The sequence below is a fragment of the Neofelis nebulosa genome, chromosome 15, assembly GCF_028018385.1.
Source record: "Neofelis nebulosa isolate mNeoNeb1 chromosome 15, mNeoNeb1.pri, whole genome shotgun sequence".
NCBI classification, from domain to species: Eukaryota; Metazoa; Chordata; class Mammalia; order Carnivora; family Felidae; genus Neofelis; species Neofelis nebulosa.
This window is the reverse complement of record NC_080796.1, coordinates 27,555,436-27,581,765: the sequence shown is the minus strand read 5'-3', so window position 1 is coordinate 27,581,765 and position 26,330 is coordinate 27,555,436. Positions and strand designations below refer to the sequence as shown.

Below are 26,330 nucleotides of genomic sequence, written 5' to 3'. Positions count from 1 at the left end.
TTAACAGTGGTGAGAGTGGACATCCCTGTTGTGTTCCTGATCTTAGGGGGAAAGCTCTCAGGTTTTTGCCATTGAGGATGATATTAGCAGTGTGTCTTTCATATACAGCTCTTATGATCTTGAGGTATGATCCTCCTATCCCTACTTTCTTGAGGGTTTTTATCAAGAAAGGATGCCTTATTTTGTCAAATCCTTTCTCTGCATCTATTGAGAGGATCATGTGGTTCTTGTCCTTTCTTTTATTAATGTGATGTATCACACTGATTGATTTGTGGATACTGAACCAGCCCTGCAGCCCAGGAATGAATCCCACTTGATCATGGTGAATAAATTTTTTTAACGTATTGTTGGATCTGGTTGGCTAATATCTTCTTGAGAATTTTTCCATCCATGTTCATCAGGAAAACTGGTCTGTAGCTTTCCTTTTTAATGGGATCTTTGTCTGGTTTTGAAATCAAGGTAATGCTGAAAACATGTATTTCTTTATATCCTTTTATATGACTATAAAAGTGCCTTTAAAACGCTTTTTCTAACTTCAACATCTGCGTTACCAATGTTTGCATTACTTTTTCTCTTCACCAAGGATCACATTTTCTTGTTTCTTAATATATTTAGTAATTTGTTTCATATCCTGGACATCATGAATTATAGAGTGTAAAGACTTAGGAATCATTTATATTCCTTTTAAGACTATTGCTTTTTGCTTTGTTTCAGCAGGGAATTAATTTGGCTGAACTTAAACACAAAGTTTGCCTCTCTGTAATGGTCAACAGCCGAAATATATTCAGTTCTTTTAGCCTTAGTAGGCTGCTTTGAGCCTACCCTATGTGCAGTTCAACTGTCAGCCAGAGATTTGGGCAGAATTTACGTGCAGAACTTGATGCAACTTCTCTGTAGCTGTCTCCATCCTAAAATTTCTCATTTCTCAGCTGCTTATGTAGCTCCTTTGGTTACTTAAGGAAGTAAAAACTTTTGATTTTTTGTCCAAATTCCAAACATTGGATGGGAACCACAATCAGGACAAAATCTAGGCAAACAAGAGGTGCCAAAACAAAAACAGGGTGGGAGCCTTCCCTCTTGCAAATACTGAATCCTGTCCAGTTTCTGCCTACTTTTAGATATTGATCTAGTCACTTCAGATAGTTTTTTTACGCTACGTCCAGAATTGGTAATACGTTCAAGACTGTTCCAATATATGCTACTCAGACATAGTATCATCTTAATTTATTTGCATACCTGAGTTTCTCACTATATTTCAAAAACCTTACAGACTTTTTTATGCCTGGATGCCCAGTGTTTCCTTCATTTCCTTTTGATTTTCAAAAGGTTCCTCATATTTATTTGTTTTTCTGAGAGCATTATCTGTTGCATTTTTGCTCTTGTCATCTTTGCAGTTTAGTCTTCATTTTGGAAATGACTTTTTCTTTCATTTCCCATTCTTTCCAGTCTATTATTACCTTATTTTCAAACTCATCTATTTTGGATTTATGTTTTATATCATGTATTATATCACTTTCTCAATGTATCATTTTGAAAAAGAAGATTCAGTTTTGATCTGTACTAGGGGCATGTGTTTCTGATATACTTTCACTACCTGTAAATATATTCTACTTCTTCTTCTCTTTTTTCTTAACACAATGAAGAGGTTTGACCCTGATCCTCTTCTGTTGCATGTTTTAGGTGAAATTCTTTCTCCTAATTTGTAAAACATCACTCTGGATGGCTTTTCTGCTACACAGAGTTCCTTCTTCTACTATTTTCATACACTGTTAAAAAATATAGTATCCTACTATAACCACTGTAGATATCCCTCAAAAAATTAAAAATAGAAATACAGGATAATCCAATAATTCCGCTATTGGGTAATTTACCCAAAGAAAATGAAAACACTAATTTATGCACTCCTATATTTATTGCAGCATTATTTACAATATCCAAGATATGGAAGCAACCTAAGAATCCATCAGTAGATGAATGGATAAGGAATATGTGGTGTACACACACACACAATTACACAATCATAAAAAAGAATGGGATCTTGCCAACAACATGGATGGATCTAAAAGGTATTATGCTAAGTGAAATAAGTCAGAGACAAATACCATATAAGTTCACTATATGTGAAATCTAAAAAACAAACAAACAAAGAACAAAAAGCAGAATCAGACTTGTAAACACACAGAAAAAACTGATGGCAGGGGATGGAATGGAGGGGCCAAATGGGTAAAGGGAAGTGGGAGATACAGGCTTCTAGTTACAGAATAAGTCACAGAAATTAAGGCACAGCACAAGAAATACAGTCCATGATATTATAACAGTATTGTATGGTGACAGATGGTAGCTACACTTTCAGTAAACACAGCATTATATTTAAACTTGTCAAGTTGCTATGTGGTACACCTGAAACTAATGCAACGTTGTCAATTACATTCAAATTTAAAAATGAATAAAAAATATATATATAGTAGCTTGTTTTTCAAGCGTCCTGGCTCTTTTCCCTTAATCCTACTTACATCTGGACTCTTCTTTTTCTATGGTCCCTATCCTGCTCAATTTCTCCCTCATTTTTGGTCCTATCTGGAAGAGAGTTTTGGCCTGTCCATTTCAAGAATTCACAGGTAACTATATGTTCCAGCCTAATTCAAGGCTTACCATGAAACACTCCCTGCTTTTAGATACATGTGCTTTGCACTCTCTGCTATTAGATATATCAAAATATTATCCAGTCTCAGCTGCTGTTTTCAAAATGGCTTGCTGTACTATCTAGTGAATATCTGATGGTTATTTCATAGTTTTTTGTTTCTAAATCCATCAGACATTGGCTCCCCTGCTTCCCTCTTTTATCCTGACACAGACACTGGTATCAGTAAGACCTTGTGGCTGCTGGTAACTACTCCCCACACAATTGTTCTTAGAAAATATATTACCCAGTTTTGTTGTAGATATTATCAGTGGAGTTCTGGTTTTGCTATCTGGTTTTCTCTCTTTATGTGGAGCCTCAGGAGAAGCCAAAAACTATGCTGCCACTGCACTGTATCTTCCCTTCAATTAGCAATTTAACAAAGGATCTTGAACAAATGACAGACTACTCACCAGGTATTTCAAGAGAGCAAGTCATAAAGGTAGCTTTTACATCATGTTGCATAAATAAAGGTTAAGCAAGTGTTTCCACAAGTTAGAACAAAAGTTAAATTAAATCTATACTTAGTATATACTTCTAATCATCAAGGTGAATTTCTGCCTAAATCTGTTTACTAGGAAGAGCAAAGAGCTCTGCTGTAACATTAAAAGGTTTTTTTTTCAATATATGAAATTTATTGTCAAATTGGTTTCCATAAAACACCCAGTGCTCATCCCAAAAGGTACCTTCCTCAATACCCATCACCCACCCCCCATCAACCCTCAGTTTATTCTCAGTTTTTAAGTCTCTTATGCTTTGGCTTTCTCCCACTCTAACCTTTTTTTTTTTTTTTCCTTCCCCTCCCCCATGGGTTTCTGTTAAGTTTCTCAGGATCCACATAAGAGTGAAAACATATGGTATCTGTCTTTCAGATCTGCCATACAGATATGGCTTATTTCACTTAGCCTAACACTCTCCAGTTCCATCCACGTTGCTACAAAGGGCCATATTTCATTCTTTCTCATTGCCACATAGTACTCTATTGTGTATATAAACCACAATTTCTTTATCCATTCATCAGTTGATGGACATTTAGGCTCTTTCCATAATTTGGCTATTGTTGAGAGTGCTGCTATAAACATTGGGGTACAAGTGCCCTTATGCATCAGTACTCCTGTATCCCTTGGGTAAATTCCTAGCAGTGCTACTGCTGGGTCATAGGGTAGGTCTATTTTTAATTTTCTGAGGAACCTCCACACTGTTTTCCAGAGTGGCTGCACCAATTTGCATTCCCACCAACAGTGCAAGAGGCTTCCCGTTTCTCCACATCCTCTCCAGCATCTATAGTCTCCTGATTTGTTCATTTTGGCCACTCTGACTGGCGTGAGGTGATATCTGAGTGTGGTTTTGATTTGTATTTCCCTGATGAGGAGTAACGTTGAGCATCTTTTCATGTGCCTGTTGGCCATCCGATGTCTTCTTTAGAAAAGTGTCTATTCATATTTTCTGCCCATTTCTTCACTGGGTTATTTGTTTTTCGGGTGTGGAGTTTGGGGAGCTCTTTATAGATTTTGGATACTAGCCTAAAAGGTTTGTTTTAATTTCTCCAAGATTGCTGACTTGCAACCTTAATGCCATGAACTTTATCATAAGCTACATTTGTGGTATAAAACTATTCACTTTGAGTTATGAATCTGGCATAGGAGATTGATTTCATCCATAGATTTGTGATAATTAAGTCATATTCTATTATAGACTTTTTTCTGGAATTTCATTAGATAAGTTAATTTTCTGATTAAAAAAAAAAAAAAGAGCCCTTGTTTAAGTTCATTTGAAATAAACTGTGTGGCTCTAAAAGATTCATTTTTTTTAAAACCGTGTTAAGCTTTCTCTATCACTACCCCAAGCCATGCTGTGTGTCTTTTCAATCTTTCTTTTTCTTCTAAGAGTTAATATTTATTGAGCAATGGCAGGCACTGTTCTAAGCATTTCATTTTGAAGTCATTACAACTTCACAAAACTCTGAGTAAATAATATCCTGACTTTACGTATCATTTATAAACTAGCACAGGGGCACCTGGGTGGCTCAGTCAATTAAGCAGCTGAGTCATGATCTCGCTGTTCATGGATTTGAGCCCCAGGTCAGGCTCTGTGCTGACAGCTCAGAGCCTAGAGCCTGGAGCCTCCTTCAGATTCTGTATCTCCCTCTCTCTCTCTGCCCCTCCCCCACTCATGCTCTGCCTCTCTCAGTCTCTCAAAAATAAACATTAAAAAAAATTTTTTTTTAACTAGCACATAAAGGTTAATGTATCTTAACTATTACGTGGTAGTATATCACAATATCTGTGTTCATATCTGCGAATATATGACAGTTTTCATGGCACAGTAGTTAAGATTTAGGATTCTGAAGCCAGGATGCCTGGGGTTCAAATCCTGGATCTACCTGTTACTGGCTATGTGACCCTTAGGCAAGTCACTGCTGTGTGCCTCAGTCTGTTGTGAAAGTCAAATGAATTACAATATGAAAAGCAGTCAGAATGCAGCTTGGCATAGAACTTATACAGGTCTTAGCATTTTTTTAATTGGATTTACAGTAATAACTGAATTACCCTTCTGCAGCTTGATTTTTTTCACTCAACAGATGGCTCCAAAAATGATCTGCATTGCACAACAAACCTAGTTCATTTTATCTACTGTGTATTATTCCAGTGCATCAATGTCCACCTCAATTTATCCATCTTCCTATGACAGTCGTTTAATCTGTTTCCAGTTTTTACTCTGCTGCCACGTGCACATCTTACATATGTGTGCATGTGCACACATGCAGCAGTTTCTCTAGAGTGTACATTAGAAGTGGAAATGGATCTCTGGGGGTGCAAATCTTCAACTTTACTTGATACTGACAAAATGCTCTCCAAAGGGGCTCTGTTGCACAAGCAGTGGAGGACGTATTTGGTTTCTCCACATGCCGACTAACACTTGGTATTGTCAGGCCTTAAAAATAAATTAACGTTGATTCTAATAATAATTTTAAGTGGTAAAGATATCCTTCCTATGTATAATGAAGTACTTACAAAGCACCGTATTCTTAACTCTTTTGGTAAAGAAAAGGATACCAAAATGCAAAACAAAATATTTAAGTTCTAGGGCACACACTTGGAAGATCCCAGGAGTGGCAACAAAATTTCTATCCATCACAAGAAACATAAGCCATTAAAAAAAAAAAAAAAAAAAAAAATACTCACCTCAAACTCTCCAAGAAGTTTAGAAATAAGCAAACCCTCTGGAAATTTGGATACAACCTAATAGAAAATAAAATGCAATATAAATAGACACCATTAGGATGCTGCTAACAAAGTATTAAAATAAAACAGTATAAACTTAAATAGTAATAAAGGTAAAAAAAAAAATTATTGAGTGAATGAATTAAAAGTCACAATAATTTAGATCAGTTTCCAGTTTTAAAAAAGGTTATAACCAAACAAAGGCAGTGATTTCCAATGTTTCCAGAGTGGGAAATCATTCTTACATAACACTGCAATGCCACAGCTCTCCAGAAATTCCTACAAATCTTTAGCAAACATATTTAGCTTTAGCTCACATAAAATAAATACCCTACAGCATAGCTTCAAGTATTTTAAATGGAAGGAAAAATACAATGGACACTATAGAAAACTTTGAAAAAAATACCACTAAGCAAAGAAAAAAATTGTCCATAGTCATTGTTGTCCATATGCACATAAAAATATCTATATTTAATATAAAAAATAAGGTCATTTCCATAACAAATTTTTATTATCATACCACCATCTTTCTATGGCAGTAAATACGGATCAACATATTTACTGGTTATAGGGTTTTCTAATAATTCAATATATTTAAATTTATTTACTAGATCCTCTCTTTATGGTTGTGTCCTGTTTGTTATCACAAATCTTATAATTATTCTCTTATTTGCATCTTTCACACTTGTCCAATTTTTAGGAAAAATTCCTAAAAGCAAACTTATTCTATCCCCTTGAAGTATAAAAAGCTTTGTTTTCCCAGATTTTTCCAAATTTTACATATTTAATTAAAAAGTCTAAATCAAGTTTCAGAAAAATATAAAAATGACTCCAAAATCCTGTGACTCAGAGATAGCTGCTGCTGGTTTTCAGAAATCATCCTTTCAGAAACCCCTTTATGTACACACACATTACACATGATTTTACATGAAAGGACAACACTTAACATGCTATTCTATAAACCCTGTTTTTAAAGTCTAACAATATGTCCAGAAGATACTCCCATGTAAATTAAGTGAGAGATAAAGAAACATTTTTATGAGCCACATGATGTTGTCTAGTTTGGGTAGTTAATTTAACCAATGCTTTACCAGTGAATACTTAATTTTTCTCCTTTTTATTACCATAAAAAAATCATATTCAACATCCTTAAATAATCGTTGGATACATGGTCAAATGTCCAAACAAAAAAGCAGGATTTGAATGCACCATGGTTTTTGCATTTCTCCCAGTAAAATCATGACATCAGAAATGGAATAACTTCAAAAGCAGTAAGAGTTGTAATGGCACTCTGATCATTCAAATAAGAATAGCTCCTGCCAAAATTTCAAGTGTACATACCCTTTAGCCTGATACGTAACAGGCAAAGAACTTTCACAATAGGGAAAAACAACACATTAAGCCAAAGACAAGAAAAAGCAATTCACATAAGAAATACAAAAGGCTACTAAGCATATGAAAAGATGCTCAATGTAAAAATCAAGGGGTATAAATTACAACAACCCAATTGGATAGTAACATTTCACGGTCACTTGGGGTGTCAATCTGTTCAAACCTTTTAGAGGGTAATTAGGTATTAATGACCAAAAACGACACTATTCAATACCTTTGGCAAGTCTACTTCTAGATACATGTTTGAGGACATTACCTGTAGTATTTTTTAATAGCCAAGGCTAGAATAACCCAATTTAATTAACTGCACATCTTATAAACGAAACATAGTACATCGACAGAGTAAAATGCCACGTAACTTTTAGAATATTTGACATACATATGTACGAAACTGATACTGTAAAGACCTTGAACTGTTTGCTAACAATTTATTGGGGTAAGGGGAAGAACAAAAGGCAGGCAGCATTTCTGGCACTTCAATTTTTAAAATAATTTTGAAAACATTAAAAAATTTTAGGAGTGGGTATTTTTTTTTCTGATCTTAAACGAATAGCCACTCCATTTGCTATATATTTGAAAAGATCAGGTATAAGAGTAAAACTAATAAATACTTACAGGCAAATTAAATTTAACCACAAATGAGATCCAAATATATAATTAGAGGTGCCTGGGTAGCTTAGTCTGTTCAACGCCAACTTTTCAGCTCAGGTCATGATCTAGCAGTTTGTGAGTTTGAGTCCCACATCTGTCTCTGTGCTGACAGCTGAGAGCCTGGAGCCTGCTGTGGATTCTGTGTCTCCCTCTCTCTCTACCCCTCCCTTGCTCGTGCTCTTTCAAAAACAAACCAACATTAAAAAATTTTTAAATTGTACAATTATCCCTATTCATTTCCCAGAAACAGAAAATACTTACCAATTTTATCTTATGTTTTAGTTCTGGATTGATAGTCCCTCCAGGCCCAATTTGTGCAATAACTGATTTGAATGTGTTCTCCAACTATGAAAAAAGAAAAAGTAGTTCAGGTTATAATCCAAAAAGATCAAAGATAAATATGAACAATATGTAAAAGGAAACATCTACCACAGGAAATTTTATTTCAATCAAATGGGTAAAACATTGTTCTTAAGAGGCACTGTAGCATTTCATACCACATAAAATACCTCTAAAATAGATGGAATCTACAAAACTAAACACTCTCAATTTTCCAGAATAATTAACATTCTCTTTAACAATTAGATTCTAGAGTATCCAATTTTTCAATCTCCTACTCGTACCCAGAAAGGATTCTTGTTACTAGTTTCCTTCTATTTAAAAAAAATTCAGTGTTTCCTAAACATATGCTTAGTGAATGCCAAATGCAAGGAAGAGACTGGATGATGGAAGGTCCCTGGGAGGCAGGAAAGCACCTGAGCCTGGCAAGAAGGAAAAGCTCTTCTGCTGTAGTAGAAAAAAAAGGGAGAAAGAACCAGGAGGCATAGGATACAGAATGCGGGGTCAGGTGGAGTTACTACCTGATGACTTCAGTATTCTCTGTGAGTTGGGCAGCAAGGCCCATTCCTAAGAGTTAGAGGGAAGGGGAAGAAAGTTCAGGCAGTTGAGACAGTAGAAAAATAAAGGCGAGAAAATGATGGAGGACTCTGCAAGGACAACAGACCGGCAGTTCTAAAGGAAAACAGGAGAGGCCAAAGTTAAGACAACAGGGGACTCAGGATTTTAGCTGAGAGAAGCCAATGGCATGGAGAGGCCCCAGTAAGGCAGAAGATGTACAGGAATACTTGGAAAAGCAAGCTGGAAGCACAGACAAGCATGGTCAGAGAAGCACGGAGCATATGCAGACAGCCCACACCCAGGGAACAGCTACAGCAGGGAGATCTAAAGTGGAATGAAAGATCATGCAGTTATGTTTAAAGACAATGAGTGGAAAAAATATGTTAGAAAAGACACAAAAGAGAAAAACAAATTACCTAAAATTTTATCACACAGATGCAAACATTATTAATACTTTTTCCTTCTAAACTTTGCATTTTTTCATCTTTCTTCTTGTTGACACTTGGCCTGTTATTAGTTACAAACTGTGTAACCTTTTTAGGTCTCAGTTTCCTCATCTGAAAAATGAATTTCACTATCTCTTAAGGTTGACAGGGAAAGGGGATGGGGGGGGTGGATTAGGTTCCTAAGATTATTATATCACTAGCTTTCACAAAAAGCCTCAGCCCTTGGGCTTATGTTCTTCATACATCTTCTGAATCGCCATGAGATAACCCCCTAAAGCTCCCCCAGTGAACAGTAAGAGCATCTAAAGGTAATGGATTCTTCACATCCCAACATGCTCCCCTCATTTGAAGATTCAATACAACAACTTCTTATCACTGTGCTAGGTGTTTCAGGGGACACACACACACACACACACACACACACAGTCACCTCAGTGCCATTCTTCTCAAGCCCCTTAAAATTAAGTAGGGAAAGGAGATAAATGGATAAACCACTATAAGCTAAGGCTGACTCTGAGCATCACTGAAGAGGTGCAGAATTGCACAAGGACATATTATCACACTAAGTTATAAATATAACGAAGGCTTCCTTTTTGAAGAGCCAGGGAACATCACAGAGAAGGGCGGTAGAGAAGGCAATAAAGGTATAAGGAACTTCATGAACACAGGAAAAAAGGAAAAAAATAATAATAATTTGCCTGAAGGGAATAAGGAAAGAGCAGAAGAGAACACTGACAAAAGGAGAAGGAAGTACTACAGAATACTTCAGACGCCAAACTAAGGAGTTTCACCAGGTTATGTACACAAATCCATATGTTGGAGATTTTTAGCAGGGGAGAGGCATCATCAGAAGTTTAATCTGGCAGCAGCAGAAAATGATACTGGGAGGGTGGACGACCAACTGGGAGGCCACGAAAACTGAGGGCAGGCGTCCTCACCAGGGCACTAAGCAAGTCAGACTAGAGAGAGGGGGCACGACAAAGGTGGGACATGGAATCCGGGAAATTAGGAAAGAACACCGTGCAAAGGAGGGAACTGCTGAGGGATGAATAGGAAGAGGCCAGGGAAACAGCCTCAAAGACTATACGGTTTAGAAGGAAAAAGGACCTGGGAACACAGAGATAGGATTTTGCTGTTTTTCAATCAATTCCAAAAGCTTGAGAAACTGGGAGGTAACAGGATGAGGATTACAAATGTCATTTTTCCCTCTGAACTATGGCTTGTAACAGGCAAATCACAAGCTAAAAACTGTCTCAACATTTTTAAACAGCTAGGGGAGAAAATAATATTTTGTGACACATGAAAATTATATGAAATTCAAATTCCAGTATTCATAAAGTTTTAATGGAACATGGCCACACTCACTCATTTACACATTATTCACATGATTGCTTTTCGCACCACAAGGGCAGAGTTGGGTGTTTATAACAGCGTCTCAAATATTTACCATGTGGCCCTTTAGAGAAAACAGTTACCAAGACTGGGTTTACAATGCTCTTACCTAGGAACAGAGTATTTCTCAAGAAGGAAAAAAAAAAAAAAAAAAAAAAAAACCAAACCCAACAGGGGCGCCTGGGTGGCTCAGTCGGTTAAGTGTCCGACTTCAGCTCAGGTCATGATCTCACAGTTCCTGAGTTCGAGCCCCACATCAGGCTCTGTATCGACAGCTTGGAGCCTGGAGCCTGCTTTTGGATTCTGTATCTCCCTCTCTCTCTGCCCTTCCCTCTCTCTCTCTCTCTCAAAAATAAACATTAAAAAAAAATTTTTCTTCAGGGTGCCTGGGTGGCTCAGTTGGTTAAATGTCTGACTTTGGCTCACGTCATGAGCTCGTGGTTTGTGAGTTCAAGCCCTGCATCGGGCTCTGTGCTGACAGCTCAGAGCCTGGAGCCTCCTTCAGATTCTGTATCTCCTCCTCTCTCTGCCCCCAACCCCAGCTTGTGCTCTGTCTCTCTCTCTCTCTCTCTCTCTCTCTCTCTCTCAAATGTGAATAAACATTAAAAAAATTTTTATTTTTTTTTAAAAAGTAAAAAACTGGGTTTTAGCCTCAAGCTAGACCACTATATTAAGCTAACTTTAAACCGAATGGGGTGGGGAGATTTTTTAAAGTCCAGTTAATCTTGGGGATATCTATAATTGGAGGGTAGAAATTAAAATGGGGGCCGGGGGCAGGGGTTAAGAAAGGAAGGTAATCAGTGACTGACGTAAGGAAAGTAATCAAGAGGGGCCTCTGATTTCAATAATCCTCCAGTCCCAGATGCCTAAATACCAAACAAAAAGAATGAATAAATCAAGTGAACAAAACATTATCAGGGCATAAATAAAGATGGAAAGTGATGCGAAAAAATACCATATTCAGAGAGGAGCCTCTAGGAACAGAGAAGAGGCAGAGAAGAACTTTGAATCAAAAAGATGGACTCCCCAGAAAAAAGGATAAAGACTTAAATAGGCAACTGATAAATATTAAGCAATAAAAGCATCAAGCTCATAAAAAGACAATAGTCCAATATAGTTACCCATCATATTGGAAAATTAATTTTATAATAATGCCCATTCATTCAACAAAAATGTACTGAACACATACTATGTGCTGCACACTGTAGGGGTCAATAAACTAGATATGGTCACTGCCCTCCTGGAACTTGCAGTCTGGTGTGGAGAGACAGACATGAAACAATCATAAATATAATTGCAATTATAAAAAATATCATGAAAAGATCCACAGAGTGTTATGAAGGGATAATATGCCAGAAGGCATTAGAAAAGCATTGGGAGACCGAACATACTGGGTTGGTGGCAAGGGAGAGATCATTTATACTGAGTATCATCAAAGGTACAAGAAGCACATTCCTTACGCACCTTATCTCAGTGCTACCTGAAACTTTTACGAGGACAACTTAACCACATAAAAATACACACTCCTTTTGATGCAGTGACTGTTGCTCTAGAAATTTATTCTGTGGAGTAGCGGATATATGCAAACTTGAACAAGATTTTCATCACAAGGCTATTTTTATTTTTTTAACTAGGCTCCATGCCCAACGTGGAGCTTAAACTCATGACCCTGAGATTAAGACTCACACACTCTACCGACTGAACCAGCGAGGTGCCCCCACAAGGCTATTTTTAATAGCAAACACTAGAAACAGCCTTAGTGCCTAACAAAAGTTACAAGTTAAATAAATTATGGTGCATCCTACTCCCATTAAAAATTGTATTGGTGGGGCACCTGGGTGGTTCAGTCGGTTAAGTGTCATGATCTCATGGTTCCTCAGTCTGAGCCCCACGTTGGGCTCTGTGCTGACAGCTCAGAGCCTGGAGTCTGCTTCGAATTGTGTCTCCCTCTTTCTCTGTCCCTCCCCTGCTCATGCTCTGTCTCTCTCTGTCTCTCTCTCTCTCTCAAAAATAGACACTAAAAAAATTTTTTTAATTATGTTGCATTACAATATTTAACAGTGTGGGATGTTCACAATTCACAGTTATGACTTAAAAAAGCAGGTCACAAACCTGGACCAGAATGATTCTATTTAAAAAAAGAAAAAGTACTTAGCATAATACTCTCTAGCTCTATGTACATCATTGGAAATGGCAATATTTCATTCTTTTTTATGGTTGAATAATATTCCAGTGTACGTATATACCACATCTTCCTTATCCATTCATCAGTCAATGGACACAGGCTATTTCCATAATTTGGCTATTGTAGATAATGATATTATAAACATCTGAGTGTATCCTTTTTGAAATAAGTCAGGGCAAGAAAAATACCATATGATTTCACTCATATGTGAACTTGAAGAAATAAAACAAACAAGCAAAGGGGGGGGAAAGAGGCACACCAAGAAACAGACCTTTAACTACAGAGAACCAGATGATGGCTAGAGGCGAAGGGGTCAATAGGTGATAGGGATTAAGGAGGGCACTTGCAATGAGCACCAGGTGTCGTATGAAGGGTTGAATCACTATATTAAACACCTGAAACTAATTACACTATGTTAGTGAACTGAAATTTAAATTTTAAATTTTAAATTTTAAATTTTAAATCAGCTTTTCTGGATGATAAAAGTACAGGTGATTTTTATTTTCTTCTGTGCCTTCTTGTATTTCAAAACTTCTATAATCAATCTATATTACTTTTGTAATAAGAAAAAAAGGTTTTAAAAACAGACACCTGGGTGCTATTTAGAAACATGAGGGTGGAAGCATTTTGAAAAGAAGGAAGGTACAGAAGTGACATCTTAGAGGAATATGCTCCAGCCCTTTGGCCATATGGTACAACATGAACACATTTCTGATAAAGATCACAAAACTGGCACCAATACACACACGGAAGCAAAGCTTTCAACTGCTTAAATATTTGCCAGATACCTCATCTGACTAAAAGCCAGGCAGCACGGAATGTGACTTGCCATACTAAAACTTCACCCAAACTCACAAGAAAACGAGATAGTGAACAGCTACTTTGAGTTGGCCAGAGAACACAACTTCCAGAGAACTGCACTAATGAAGCCAGGAACGGCTCCTGCCGACAGGAACTGTTTAGCGTATCCAGCTGCTTGTTGAGGGAAGATACTCTTACAGGATAGTTGAGCCAGGTCACCAAGTGAGATAAAACAAGTATCCTTTCTTATATGCAATAACCAAGCACGCCTCCTTATTCACACAGAAACTACCAAATTGGTTGCAAATTAAAAGTTAGGTGCAAACTAACACCCAGCCCTGATTTTTAATTCGTTTAAGGCGAGATCTTTTTATAATTCCAGGTTTACCTACTTTAAACCTCATGCTGAATGTTACAATGAAGTTTTCTACTATGTAATATGGGGTAGGGTGGGTTAGGGTGGGATGGGGTACTCTTAAAGCTAGACAACCTAGAAATGTCAGATCCCTGTTCCCCGACCAAACCCCGGCCATTGTTACAGGCCATGACCTATTCACAATAACAGTAACACTATGGTTACCCGTGATGTAGGACTACAGGAAGCTTCATTCACTAGAAAATACAGCTAATCCATTCTCACCTACTCACATTTGCATCTCCATCCAAACTTCCCTTCAGTCAATCTAAAGGAAATTTAATAGAATGTGGTAAAAAGATTATTCGTATCTTGCAAAAGAGGCTTTAAACTGTTCTAACCATTTCCTTTGTGAAACAAAGCATTACAATGGACAAAGGGTAGATACTAGTGACCACCCTGGCTGTTTCTCTTGAAGGTGAAAGATGAAAAAATACTAACCCTCATTTTACAAAGGAGAAACTTATTTTTCTTCTTTTTAATAACATGTTTTCCTTATTACAAAATAATGTGTTCACTGGAAATACGTGAAATACAGATGATCAAAAAGAAGTCTGTAAATTCATAATTTAAATTTGTTATAGATCTGTTCTTTTTCTATGCTCATAAATATATGTGGAGTTTTGATCAAAAACACATAGCAAACTGATCTAAAATTTTGAAGAAATGGAAGTTGTACTTTTTACAAATAGGATTATGTAAGATCTGGTAATTATGTAGAGTATGGTCTGCTACCAAATTAAAATACATAGTTCAAGAATGAGAGCCAACTCTTTGGAACAAGATTTAAATAGTTCCAATGGCAAAAACTTCACCCAGAAGTGAAATGTGGTTATTAGACAGCAGCTACGAGGAATTCTTGGAGCTGCAAAACACAGGATGAAACTCAAAGGAGAAAAGATATAGAAGAAGTGTATGTGCATCTTTCTTACCCCTCTCCCTGGAGCCATGCCAGGAGCAAAGGTCCTAGACTTTGCATTTGTTATTCCCTGGCTCTGATGGCTAAACGCACAGTCGTCCCACCCAATTCTATAAACTCTCCAAAAAACATGCTATATCATTCTCTAATATTTTGTTTGGGAATTTTTAATCAATACAATAAATTTGGAAAATGGAAATAACTTCAAACATTGGAAAAGCCAAAACAAACTTATTCATTGTGGAGCTTCACACAGTTAATTTATTTGGACTCAATCATTCTGAGTTTTGCTTTGTTAGGATAGGTATTATGTTTCCTAAAATTCGTATTTTAAAGGCCTAACCCCCAATGTAATTTTTTTTTGTGTGGTGATGGGATTAGCACCCCTACAAAAAGAGAAACCAGAGAGCTTGGTCTCCTCCATGTGCACACACTGAGGAAAGGCCATGTGAGCACACTGCGAGAAGGGGCAAGCCAGCAAGAGAACTCTCAGCAGAACGCAGCTATGTTATCGCCCCAGTCTGGAACTTCCAGCCTTCACAACTGTGAGAAAATAAATTTCTGTTGTTTAAAGCTACCTGATCTAAGTTACTTTATTATGGACTAAGACAGTCCAGAGAAAACCTTCAGTCTAGAGCTACCCACAAAGGTATTACCTTTCTGAAGATCCTATTTATAAAAGTACAAATTGCCATTTCTTCAAAATTATAGAGGAGTTTACTAGCTGTTCCTACTCAAAACTCTACAAGTATATATGTTTCCTTTATAAGCATAGGAGAATAGATTTATAACAATATTAAGTGATATTATACATGGAAAACCCAACAGACTCCACCAAAAGTCTGCTAGAACTGATACATGAATTCAGCAAAGTTGCAGGATACAAAATCAATGTACAGAAATCAGTAGCTTTCTTATACACTAATAATGAAGCAACAGAAAGACAAATAAAGAAACTGATCCCCTTCACAATTGCACCAAGAAGCATAAAATTCCTAGGAATAAACCTAATTAAAGATATAAAAGATCTGTATGCTGAAAACTATAGAAAGCTTATGAAGGAAATTGAAGAAGATATAAAGAAATGGAAAAACATTCCATGCTCATGGACTGGAAGAATAAATATTGTCAAAATGTCAATGCTACCCAAAGCAATCTACACATTCAATGCAATCCCAATCAAAATTGCACCAGCATCCTTCTCGGAGCTAGAACAAACAATCATAAAATTTGTATGGAATCACAAAAGACCCTGAATAGCCAAAGTAATATTGAAGACCAAAGTGGGAGGCATCACAATCCCAGACTTTAGCCTCTACTACAAAGCTGTAATCATCAAGACAGCATGGTATTGGCACAAAAACAGACACATAGACCAATGGAATAGGATAGAAACCCCAGAATTAGACCCACAAAAGTATGGCCAACTCATCTTTGACAAAGCAGGAAAGAATATCCAATGGAAAAAAGACAGTCCCTTTAACAAATGGTGCTGGGAGAACTGGACAGCAACATGAAGAATGAAACTAGACCACTTTCTTACACCATGCACAAAAATAAACTCAAAATGGATAAAGGACCTGAATGTGAGACAGGAAACTATCAAAACCCTAGAGGAGAAAGCAGGAAAAAACTTCTCTGACCTCAGCCGCAGCAATTTCTTACTCGACACATCCCCAAAGGCAAGGGAATTAAAAGCAAAAATAAACTACTGGGACCTCATCAAGATAATAAGCTTCTGCACAGCAAAGGAAACAACCAACAAAACTAAAAGGCAACCAACAGAATGGGAAAAGATATTTGCAAATGACATATCAGACAAAGGGCTAGTATCCAATCTATAAAGAGCTCACCAAACTCCACACCCGAAAAACAAATAATCCAGAGAAGAAATGGGCAGAAAACATGAAGAGACACTTCCCCAAAGACATCCAGATGGCCAACAGGCACATGAAAAGATGCTCAATGTCGCTCATCAGGGAAATACAAATCAAAACCACACTCAGATACCACCTCACGCCAGTGAAAACAGCTAAAATGAACAAATCAGGAGACTATAGATGTTGGAGAGGATGTGGAGAAATGGGAACCCTCTTGTACTGTTAGTGGGAATGCAAACTGGTGCAGCCGCTGTGGAAAACAGTGTGGAGGTTCCTCAAAAAATTTAAAATATATCTGCCCTATGGCCCAGCAATAGCACTGCTAGGAATTTACCCAAGGGATACAGGAGTACTGATGCAGAGGGGCACTTGTACCCCAATGTTTCTAGCAGCACTCTCAACAATAGCCAAATCATGGAAAGAGCCTAAATGTCCATCAAGTGATGAATGGATAAAGAAATTGTGGTTTAGGGGCGCCTGGGTGGCGCAGTCGGTTAAGCATCCGACTTCAGCCAGGTCACGATCTTGCGGTCCGTGAGTTCGAGCCCCGCGTCAGGCTCTGGGCCGATGGCTCGGAGCCTGGAGCCTGTTTCCGATTCTGTGTCTCCCTCTCTCTCTCTGCCCCTCCCCCGTTCATGCTCTGTCTCTCTCTGTCCCAAAAATAAATAAAAAACGTTGAAAAAAAATTAAAAAAAAAAAAAAAAAAAAAGAAATTGTGGTTTATATACACAATGGAGTACTACGTGGCAATGAGAAAGAATGAAATCTGGCCCTTTGTAGCAACATGGATGGAACTGGAAAGTGTTATGCTAAGTGAAATAAGTCATACAGAGAAACAGATACCATATGTTTTCACTCTTATGTGGATCCTGAGAAACTTAACAGAAGACCATGGAGAAGGGGAAGAAAAAAAAATGTTAGAAAGGGAGGGAGCCAAAACATAAAAGACCCTTAAAAACTGAGAACTGAGGGTTGATGGGGGTGGGGGGGTGGGAGGGAGGGAAGGGGGGGCGCGCCCCCCCCATTGGGATGAGCACTGGGTGTTGTATGGAAACCAATTTGACAATAAATTTCATATTAAAAATAAAAAATAAAAAAAAGCCAAATAAATAAATAAATAAAAGAAAAACTTCCCAATTCCTTTTAAGAGGCCTGTATTACTTGGATTATAATTTTTTTATAATTATAATAATTTTTCTTTAGAAAAGAAAAGCACTATAGAATTCTGACTCGAATTACATATATGTGGATTTTATCCCACACTCAAGCAATTCTCCAACATCAGCTGGGTATCTTGTACTTCAATTCATGTCTATCTACCTGGCATTACATCAGCTTCCATAAATTAAGGGCCAAGTCCAACAAGATTGTGCCCCACCCCCACCACAATTCCAAGTCCAGGTTATTATCTGTGCTTCTGAACAAGTTACTATAAATCAGAAGTTCCATGACACCCTCCTTGGGTTCAACCGAGTTGCTAAAGCAGCCACAGAACTCAAACATTTTACTTACTGATTTATTACTGGTTTATTATAAAACAATATAATGCTACACCCACAAAAACTCAAAATGGATTAAAATTGAATGTAAGATGCGAAACCATACAAACCCTAAAAAAAAAAACACAAAACCCACAGATGGTAAGTTCCTCGATACCATTCTTGGCAGTGATTTTTTAGATTGGACACCAAAAGTACCAAAAGCAAAAATAAACAAATGGGACTACATCCAAAAAGCTTCTACACAGCAAAGGAAACCATCAACAAAATCAAAAGGCAACCTACTTCAAAGGAGAAAAAATTTCTAAGTCCAATATTTGATAAGCGGTTAATATCCCAAATACATAAAGAACTTATACAACTCAACAGCAAGAAAACAACCAAATTTTAAAATGGGCAGAGGATCTGAACAGACATTTTTCCAAGGAAGACATACAGAGGACAAACAGGTACATGAAAACGTGCTCCACATCACTAATCATCATAAAAATGCAAAGCAAAACCACAATGAAGTATCACCTAACACCTGTTAGAATGGCTATTATCAAAAGGACAAGAAACAGTAAGTGCTGGTGACGATATGGAGAAAAAGGAACCCTGGGGCATGTTGGTGGAATGTAAATTGGTGTAGCCACTATGCAAAACATTACAGAGGTTCCTCAAAAAAACTATACTACCACATGATCCAGCAACTTCACTTCTGGGTATTTATCCAAAGGAAATAAAAACACTAACTCAAAAAAATATCTGAATCCCTATGTTCATTGCAGCATTATTTACAATAGCCAAGACATGGAAACAACCTAAGCATTCATCAGCGGATGAATGGACAAAGATGGTATGATACACACACACACAGACACACACACACTGGAATATTATTAAGCCATAAAAAAAAGCAAGGAAATCCTACCATTTGTGACAACATGAACGGACCTTGAGGGCATCACACTAAGGAAAATAAGTCAGAGAAAGACAACTGTATGATCTCACTTATACGCAGAATCTAAAAAACAAAATAAAAATAAATAAATAAATAAAAACTTGAGCTCACAGATATAGAGAACAGATGGATGATAGCCAGAAGCAGGTATTTGGGAGTGGGTAGAATAGGTGGACAGGGTCAAAAGGTATAAAATTCCAGTTATAAAATAATTAAGTCCTGTACAGCATGTAATATACAGCATGGTAACTATATTTCATAATGTATTAATAAATATAATAAGACTACATGACACATTATACAATTATAATAATATGTATTATATATGTTACTACAGAAAATTGCTAAGACAGTAAATCTTAAGACATCACAAAAAGAATTTCTAACTATATGTGCTGATGGATGTTAAGTAGACATACTGTGATCATTTCACATTATACACATATCAAAGCATCATGTACATCTGAAACTAATATATCAACTGTATCTTAAATTTTTTTAAAAAATCAGCTAACAATTTTTTTAAAGATAGAACTCAGAAATAGTGAGATGGAGAAGATGCATACAGCCAGATAAGTGGAAAGAGGCACAGAGCTCCATACCTTCTCCAGGCATGCCAGTCTCCCCCAAAACTCTACTGTTCACTAGCTTAAAAGCTCTCCAAATCCAGTATTTTGGGGTTTTATGCAGGTTTTACTACAACAGCACAACTGATTGATTCATTCACTAGGGGCCAGTGATTCTATCTGTAGCCCCCTTCCTCTCTCAGGAGGTTGGGGTAGGACTAAAAGTTCAGACCCTCTAATGACATCGTTTGCTCCAACTGGCAACCAGCCCCCATCCTTAGGTCCTTTCTAAAGACACTTCATTAGCAACAAAAGATACCTTTACATTTCTTACCACTTCAAAAATTCCAAGAGTTTTAGGAGCTCTATGCTAGAAATGAGAAAAGGAATATAATTTTTATATAATAAATCACAATAGCACATCCCATAATCCTCTCAATGGATGGAGAAAATTTCAACACACATTCATGGAAAACATTCTCAGAATCTAGGAACAGAAGGGAATTTTCTCAACCTGGTATACAGCATTTATAAAAATGTTAGAGTTGGGGCGCCTGGGTGGCGCAGTCGGTTAAGCGTCCGACTTCAGCCAGGTCACGATCTCGCGGTCCGTGAGTTCGAGCCCCGCGTCAGGCTCTGGGCTGATGGCTCGGAGCCTGGAGCCTGTTTCCGATTCTGTGTCTCCCTCTCTCTCTCTGCCCCTCCCCTGTTCATGCTCTGTCTCTCTCTGTCCCAAAAATAAATTAAAAACGTTGAAAAAAAAAAAAAAATGTTAGAGTTAACACCATAGTTAATGATGAAAGACTGAATGTTTTTCCCCTATAGTCAGGAACAAGACAAGAATTTCCATGCTCACCATTTCTATGCATTATTATACTAGAGAGCCCAGCTTATGTAAAGGGAAAAAAAGGAGGGGGGGGGGGACATACAGATTGAAAAGGAAGTAAAATGGTCTACTCCCAGATGGTATGATGGTCTATGCAGAAAATCCCAACTCTACGAAATAGTTACTAGAATGATGTCAACTACAGTATTGAGTTTATCAAGTACCTTGATTCAAGGTCACAAGATGCAAGGTCAAAATATAAAAAAAATCCAATTGATTTCTATGTACTAATAACAATTAACTAGAAAATAAACTGAAAATACCTGTCAACTACAGTATTGAGTTTACCAAGTACCTTGATTCAAGGTCACAAGATGCAAGGTCAATATACAAAAATCCAATTGATTTCTATGTACTAATAACAATTAACTAGAAAATAAACTGAAAATACCCTTTATAATATCCAAAGTATGAAAAATGGTGGTGGTGGGGGGTAAAATTTAGCAAAACATATGTAGGCCTTGAGTACTTAAAACTATAAAAGAGTACTAAAAATTTAAAGACTGAAGTGGAGAAATTATACTATGCTCATGGATCAGCAGATTCAATACTGTCAGGATGTCATTTATCCCCAAACTTACCTCTAGATCCCTTGTTTCATTCTAATCAAAATCACAAGAGGCATATTTATTTTTGGTAGAAACTGACAAGCTGATTTATATCAAATTAGGTTTATATGAAAATGCAAAGAACCTAGAGTAGCCAAAGCAATTTGAAAAAGAATAAAGCTGTAGGACTTAACTACATAATTTCAAGATGTTAAAGGGCACCTGGGTGGCTCAGTCACTGGGTTAGCGACGGACTTGGGCTCAGGTCATGATCTCGTGGTTCATGAGTTCAAGCCTCGTGTCAGGCTCTGTGCTGACAGCTCGGAACCTGGAACCTGCTTCTGATTCTGTTTTTCCCTCTCTCTCTACTCTTCCCCTGCTTGCTGTCTCTCTCTCTCTCAAAAATAAATAAACATTAAAAAAAATAAAAAGAAAGATATTATAAAGCTATATTAAGAGAGAAGGGTACTGGCAAAAGAACCTGTAGATCAATGGACCAGAATGGACAGTCCTAAAAACAGAACCTACACATACAAGTGGTCAACAGATTTCACAGAGGTGCCAAAGTAATAAGGTAGTTCAGCAAGGAAAAGAGTATTTTTCAAAAAAATAGTGCTAGAGGAATTAGCAATCCATTGCAAAAAACTCTGGTCCATACTGGTACCTTATATAAGAATTAACTTGAAATCAGTAATAGACCTAAGAACTAAAATCATAAAACTTCTAGAAGAAAACATACAACATTTTTGTGACTTTGGATTCAACAAAGATTAGTTAGGCAAGAATCAAAAGAAAAATATAAATAAATTAGATTTCATCAAAATTAAAGGCTTCTGCTTCACAAAAGGCAGAACTAAGGAAATGACATAAGCATATACAAGGAGGAAGTATTTGCGAAACATGTCTCTGGTAAAGGACTTGTACCCATTCATATATAAATAATTCTTCCAACTCAATACAAAAGTCAATTTTTAAGAACAAGCAAAGGATGCAAGGAGACACCTTAAGGAAAATTTACAAATGGAAAATATGCATATGAAAAGATGCCCAACATTATTCATCATTAGAGAAATTTCAACACCATAATGAAATACCACTACACACCCATAATTTAAAAAAAAAAATTAATGTTTATTCATTTTTCAAAGAGAGACAGAGCACGAGTCGGGGATGGGCAGAGAGAGGGAGACACAGAATCGGAAGCAGGCTCCAGGCCCTGAGCTGTCAGCACAGGTGTCACCACACCAACGCGTGGCTCAAATCCATGAACCATGAGATCATGACCCGAGCCAAACTTGGATGCTTAACCAACTGAGCCACCCAGGCGCCCCATGAATAGTAATTTTTTTAAGTGGACAATACCAAACATTAACAAAGATGAAGCTAGAACTCTCATATGTAGTTTACAGTAATGTGAAATCATACAGCCACTTTAGAAGAGTCTGACAATCTCTTATAAAGTTAAACATGCCCTTACTGAACGACCCAACAATCCTACTCCTAGGTATTCACTCAAGAGAAGTCCACGATCAAAGTGTATGCAAATGTTCATAGCAGCTTTATTTATATAAATACCCCACACAGGAAAGAACCCAGATGTCACCTGATGGGAATGGATAACAAATTGAGATAGATCAATATAGTGGAACGGTACGCAACAAGAAAAAGTAACAAACTACTGATACTGATGAATCTCGAAAGCACCATGGTAAGTTAAAGAAGCTAGACACAAACGCTAGATGTTATTTAATTCCATTCATATGAAATTCTTGAAAAGTCAAACTTACAGAAAGCAATATTTATGTAGTGTCTACAGCTGGGTAAAGAGATCAACTACAAAGCAGCATAATGGAAATTTTTGAGAATGATGGAAATGTTTGGCCTCTTGATTTTGATGATTATGCAATGAGGTACATTTGTCAAAATTCAAACTGTACATTTTAAATGGATAAGCTATGTGTAAGTTATGCTACTAAAGCTAGTATTTTTTAAGTTATAGAGGTAAGGCACTTTTATATCTTGAATTTAATTTCCATGTGCTTCTTCTAAGCTCTACGAAAGTTGTCATCTTGCTAATTTAACCAGGGTTTTTGTTGGTTATATTCTAGCAGCTTTTGTTCAAAACTCCTTCAGCACACACACAGTCAGAAAAGTACCAGGACTGTAGTGCTCAGGGCCAGCCATTCAGGTGAAGATATTCATGAGGGAAGCTGCAAATATACTTCTAGGACTTTGGTGAGAAGCTGGAACTAGAGACAGCTGCACAAAGTACAGGTGTCCCTCACTTTTCAAAAGTTCATGCTATGCCCTTTCACTTTTATGAAAAATCGAGGGTCCGTTCTCATTTTTGCTAACCCCAAGAAATCGAAAGAGGATTTTCACTTTTATCAATAAAGGCCAAAAGCAAAAAGAGCATCCAGCAATCGTTTTGCAGTGAGCGGTTACAGGGGCAGTGCGCGCCGAGCAGCCAGAGTGGCATCACCAGCCTCCTTCCCCAAGAACTACATTCAGCATCAAACCACCATAGCTTTAAATTGTGCTTTACCCCCATTTATTTTGTGCATCCATTAGCAAGATGTGTCCTAAGGTAGAAAATCCATTGGCTAGATGTATCATAAGGTATCAGAAAAGCCTAAGAGAGGTTATTTTTGGGGTCTAAGAAGGCTCAAAATTTTTTCTATATAAATTAATGGCAATTGTTTCTTTGCTTTACACGGTTTCAACTTTCAAAAGGTTTCATAGGAACACCCTACTTTCCAATAGTGGGGGAAGCCTGTAACAGAAACCATGGGAGTTGATACAATTTTATTCTTTTCTCACTGCCACCTCTTACTAATAATCCACACAACCATAGAAACTGCTCAAGTTAAATCTGAAATTAAGCTTCTCCGTCTAAGTATTAACCACTGAATTTAAACACATTTTTGGTTTATACCTCCAAACTCCTATATCTCACCTGGTTTAATTTTTCAGCGTGATTCAGCCTTGAAGTCTCTACCACATTTGACTTAAAAGTATTTTCCACGTTCAGTATTTGCTTCGGTGGTTCCAAGTTTGAAGTGGGTTGCGAAAAGCGTGCCTTTGTGACTGGGGAGACTGTAGGGTAGGACCTTTGTTGTTTCATTCTAAAAGGCTGGGTAAACATTTTACCTCCTTTTGTGAATAAAAGAAGAGCGGAGAAAAGTTGTCACTAACAATTTCTACTTTATTTTCTGGTGATTCTATATAGAGGCTACTGTGACCTAACTGTTCTCAACTTAGAAATAACAATTATGGAAAGTAAGCTTACATTTTCATATTGCCAAATAAAATTTACATACAATGGAAAAGATTAGTCATCTATAAAAGAAAACCAAGGGATCATACATGTTACTGAAAAGGTTGGAGCTATCTAAAAACTCCATTTAAGATCACCTGAATATAATTACAGAAAGGCAGATTTCAATAGGTAAAAACCTAAAAACGTTTAGGAGGCCAAAAAGTCTCCAACTAAGAAGTCTGCTTAAAACTATGCTTCTCAAACTGAATAATCACCTAGTAGTATGGGAGCAGGAAAGGGGGATAAAAAGCTATAGAATAAAGGATATTATTCTAGAGTACAGATTTTTTTCTTCAAGATTTGTAGGGAGGAAAATACCACTGGCAAGATATATGCTGATGTACAACATGAATGATCAATCACTAGACCTCACTGTGGTCTCTTTCTTTACCATAAGATCAAGCCCCCCCCCCCACACAAATTGTTTCCAAGATACCCTGATGATAGGAAGAAGGGTCACAGATGAGAAACATGAATAATCCAATCACTGGGAAGGAATATCACTCCCCCCATTCAATAAGTTGGCAAGCTGCTTTATACACTATCAACCTCTTACAACTTTAATAGCATAGGTTTGTCTCCCCAAGTTCAAGTAACTCAAGAATACTGATATTGCTGATGGTTGAGGGTAAGATTCAAAACACACACTGGCCCCTATAGTCTTCCCTGACCAGAGCTCGTAAACCCCCTAGGATATCTATATCAAATTACATTTCCTACCACAGTTTAAGTATTGGTTTCTAAACTGGGGACATTCTCATGGTTTCACCTATATTAATCTAAATACAGATTTTAGAGAAAAAGAAAAATCACTGAAATAGGCGTAGAGATTCCCAAAATAGGCTCAGTGTATAGATTCTGTATCGTCAAGGGTCTAGTGACACACTATACAAATGATTGCATTGGTCTTCTGAGACTTTAAGAGGGACAGTGATTCGGGGACGAAAGGTACAGCATACAACCCATGGTATTGTAACAACATTGTATGGCACATGGTAACTACACTGTGGGGAGCACAGCACAAGGTAGTCAAATCACTGTGCTGCACACCTGAAACTAATGTAACACTGTGTGTCAACTCAACTACTATATAGGTATATAGTAGTGTGTGTGTATAAACATAAAACAAAAACGAGGGACAATGACTGGGTAAGAACAGCACTGGCTAAACAGTATTAACAGCTGCGTTTCTAACCCTGGCTATAACACCTTTCTAGCCGTGCAACTTTGCAGAAGTCATTTACGTATCCTGAGCTTTGTTTTCCTTATCCCTAAGACTGGGTCATTTACCCTACAGTGTGGCTAGGAGAATCCAAGGTAAAACGCTATATAAGTGGTTATCGTTACACTACATAAATTATTGCAGCGCCTGCTAGGATACCAAACATCAGTGCCAGCAAAACTCAGATGGCAAATGTTACTAACTAGTATTAGTTTTAAACTTTTCATCTTCCCTATCTTCCTTACGTGAACACATGCAACTACTGTTCGCTTACAGTGTTCCAGAGAAAGCAGATCTTGTATTTTTATAATAGGTACCACTTATTACACCCTTATGAATGCCAGGCACTTTTCAGACCTCATCTCGTTTCATTCTCAGCACTACTCCAAGAGGCAAGTATGATTATTCCTATTCTAGAGATGAGGAAACTAAGGCTCAGATGTTTTAAGTAACTGGAGTGAGATC

At 37.3% G+C, this 26,330-nt stretch overlaps 1 protein-coding gene across 3 annotated transcripts in view; it reads right to left on the bottom strand.

Annotated features, from left to right (window-relative positions):
* TDRD5 (tudor domain containing 5) overlaps positions 1-26,330 on the bottom strand; it is a 104,233-nt gene that overhangs the window by 68,315 nt on the left and 9,588 nt on the right. For all 3 annotated transcript variants that reach the window (XM_058702368.1, XM_058702371.1, XM_058702369.1), the window contains 3 exons: positions 24,281-24,477; positions 8,209-8,292; positions 5,866-5,922 (listed from right to left, as the gene is read on the bottom strand). In XM_058702368.1, the coding sequence (XP_058558351.1) occupies positions 5,866-5,922; positions 8,209-8,292; positions 24,281-24,477 (338 nt within the window). The remainder of the gene's footprint in view (positions 1-5,865; positions 5,923-8,208; positions 8,293-24,280; positions 24,478-26,330) is intronic.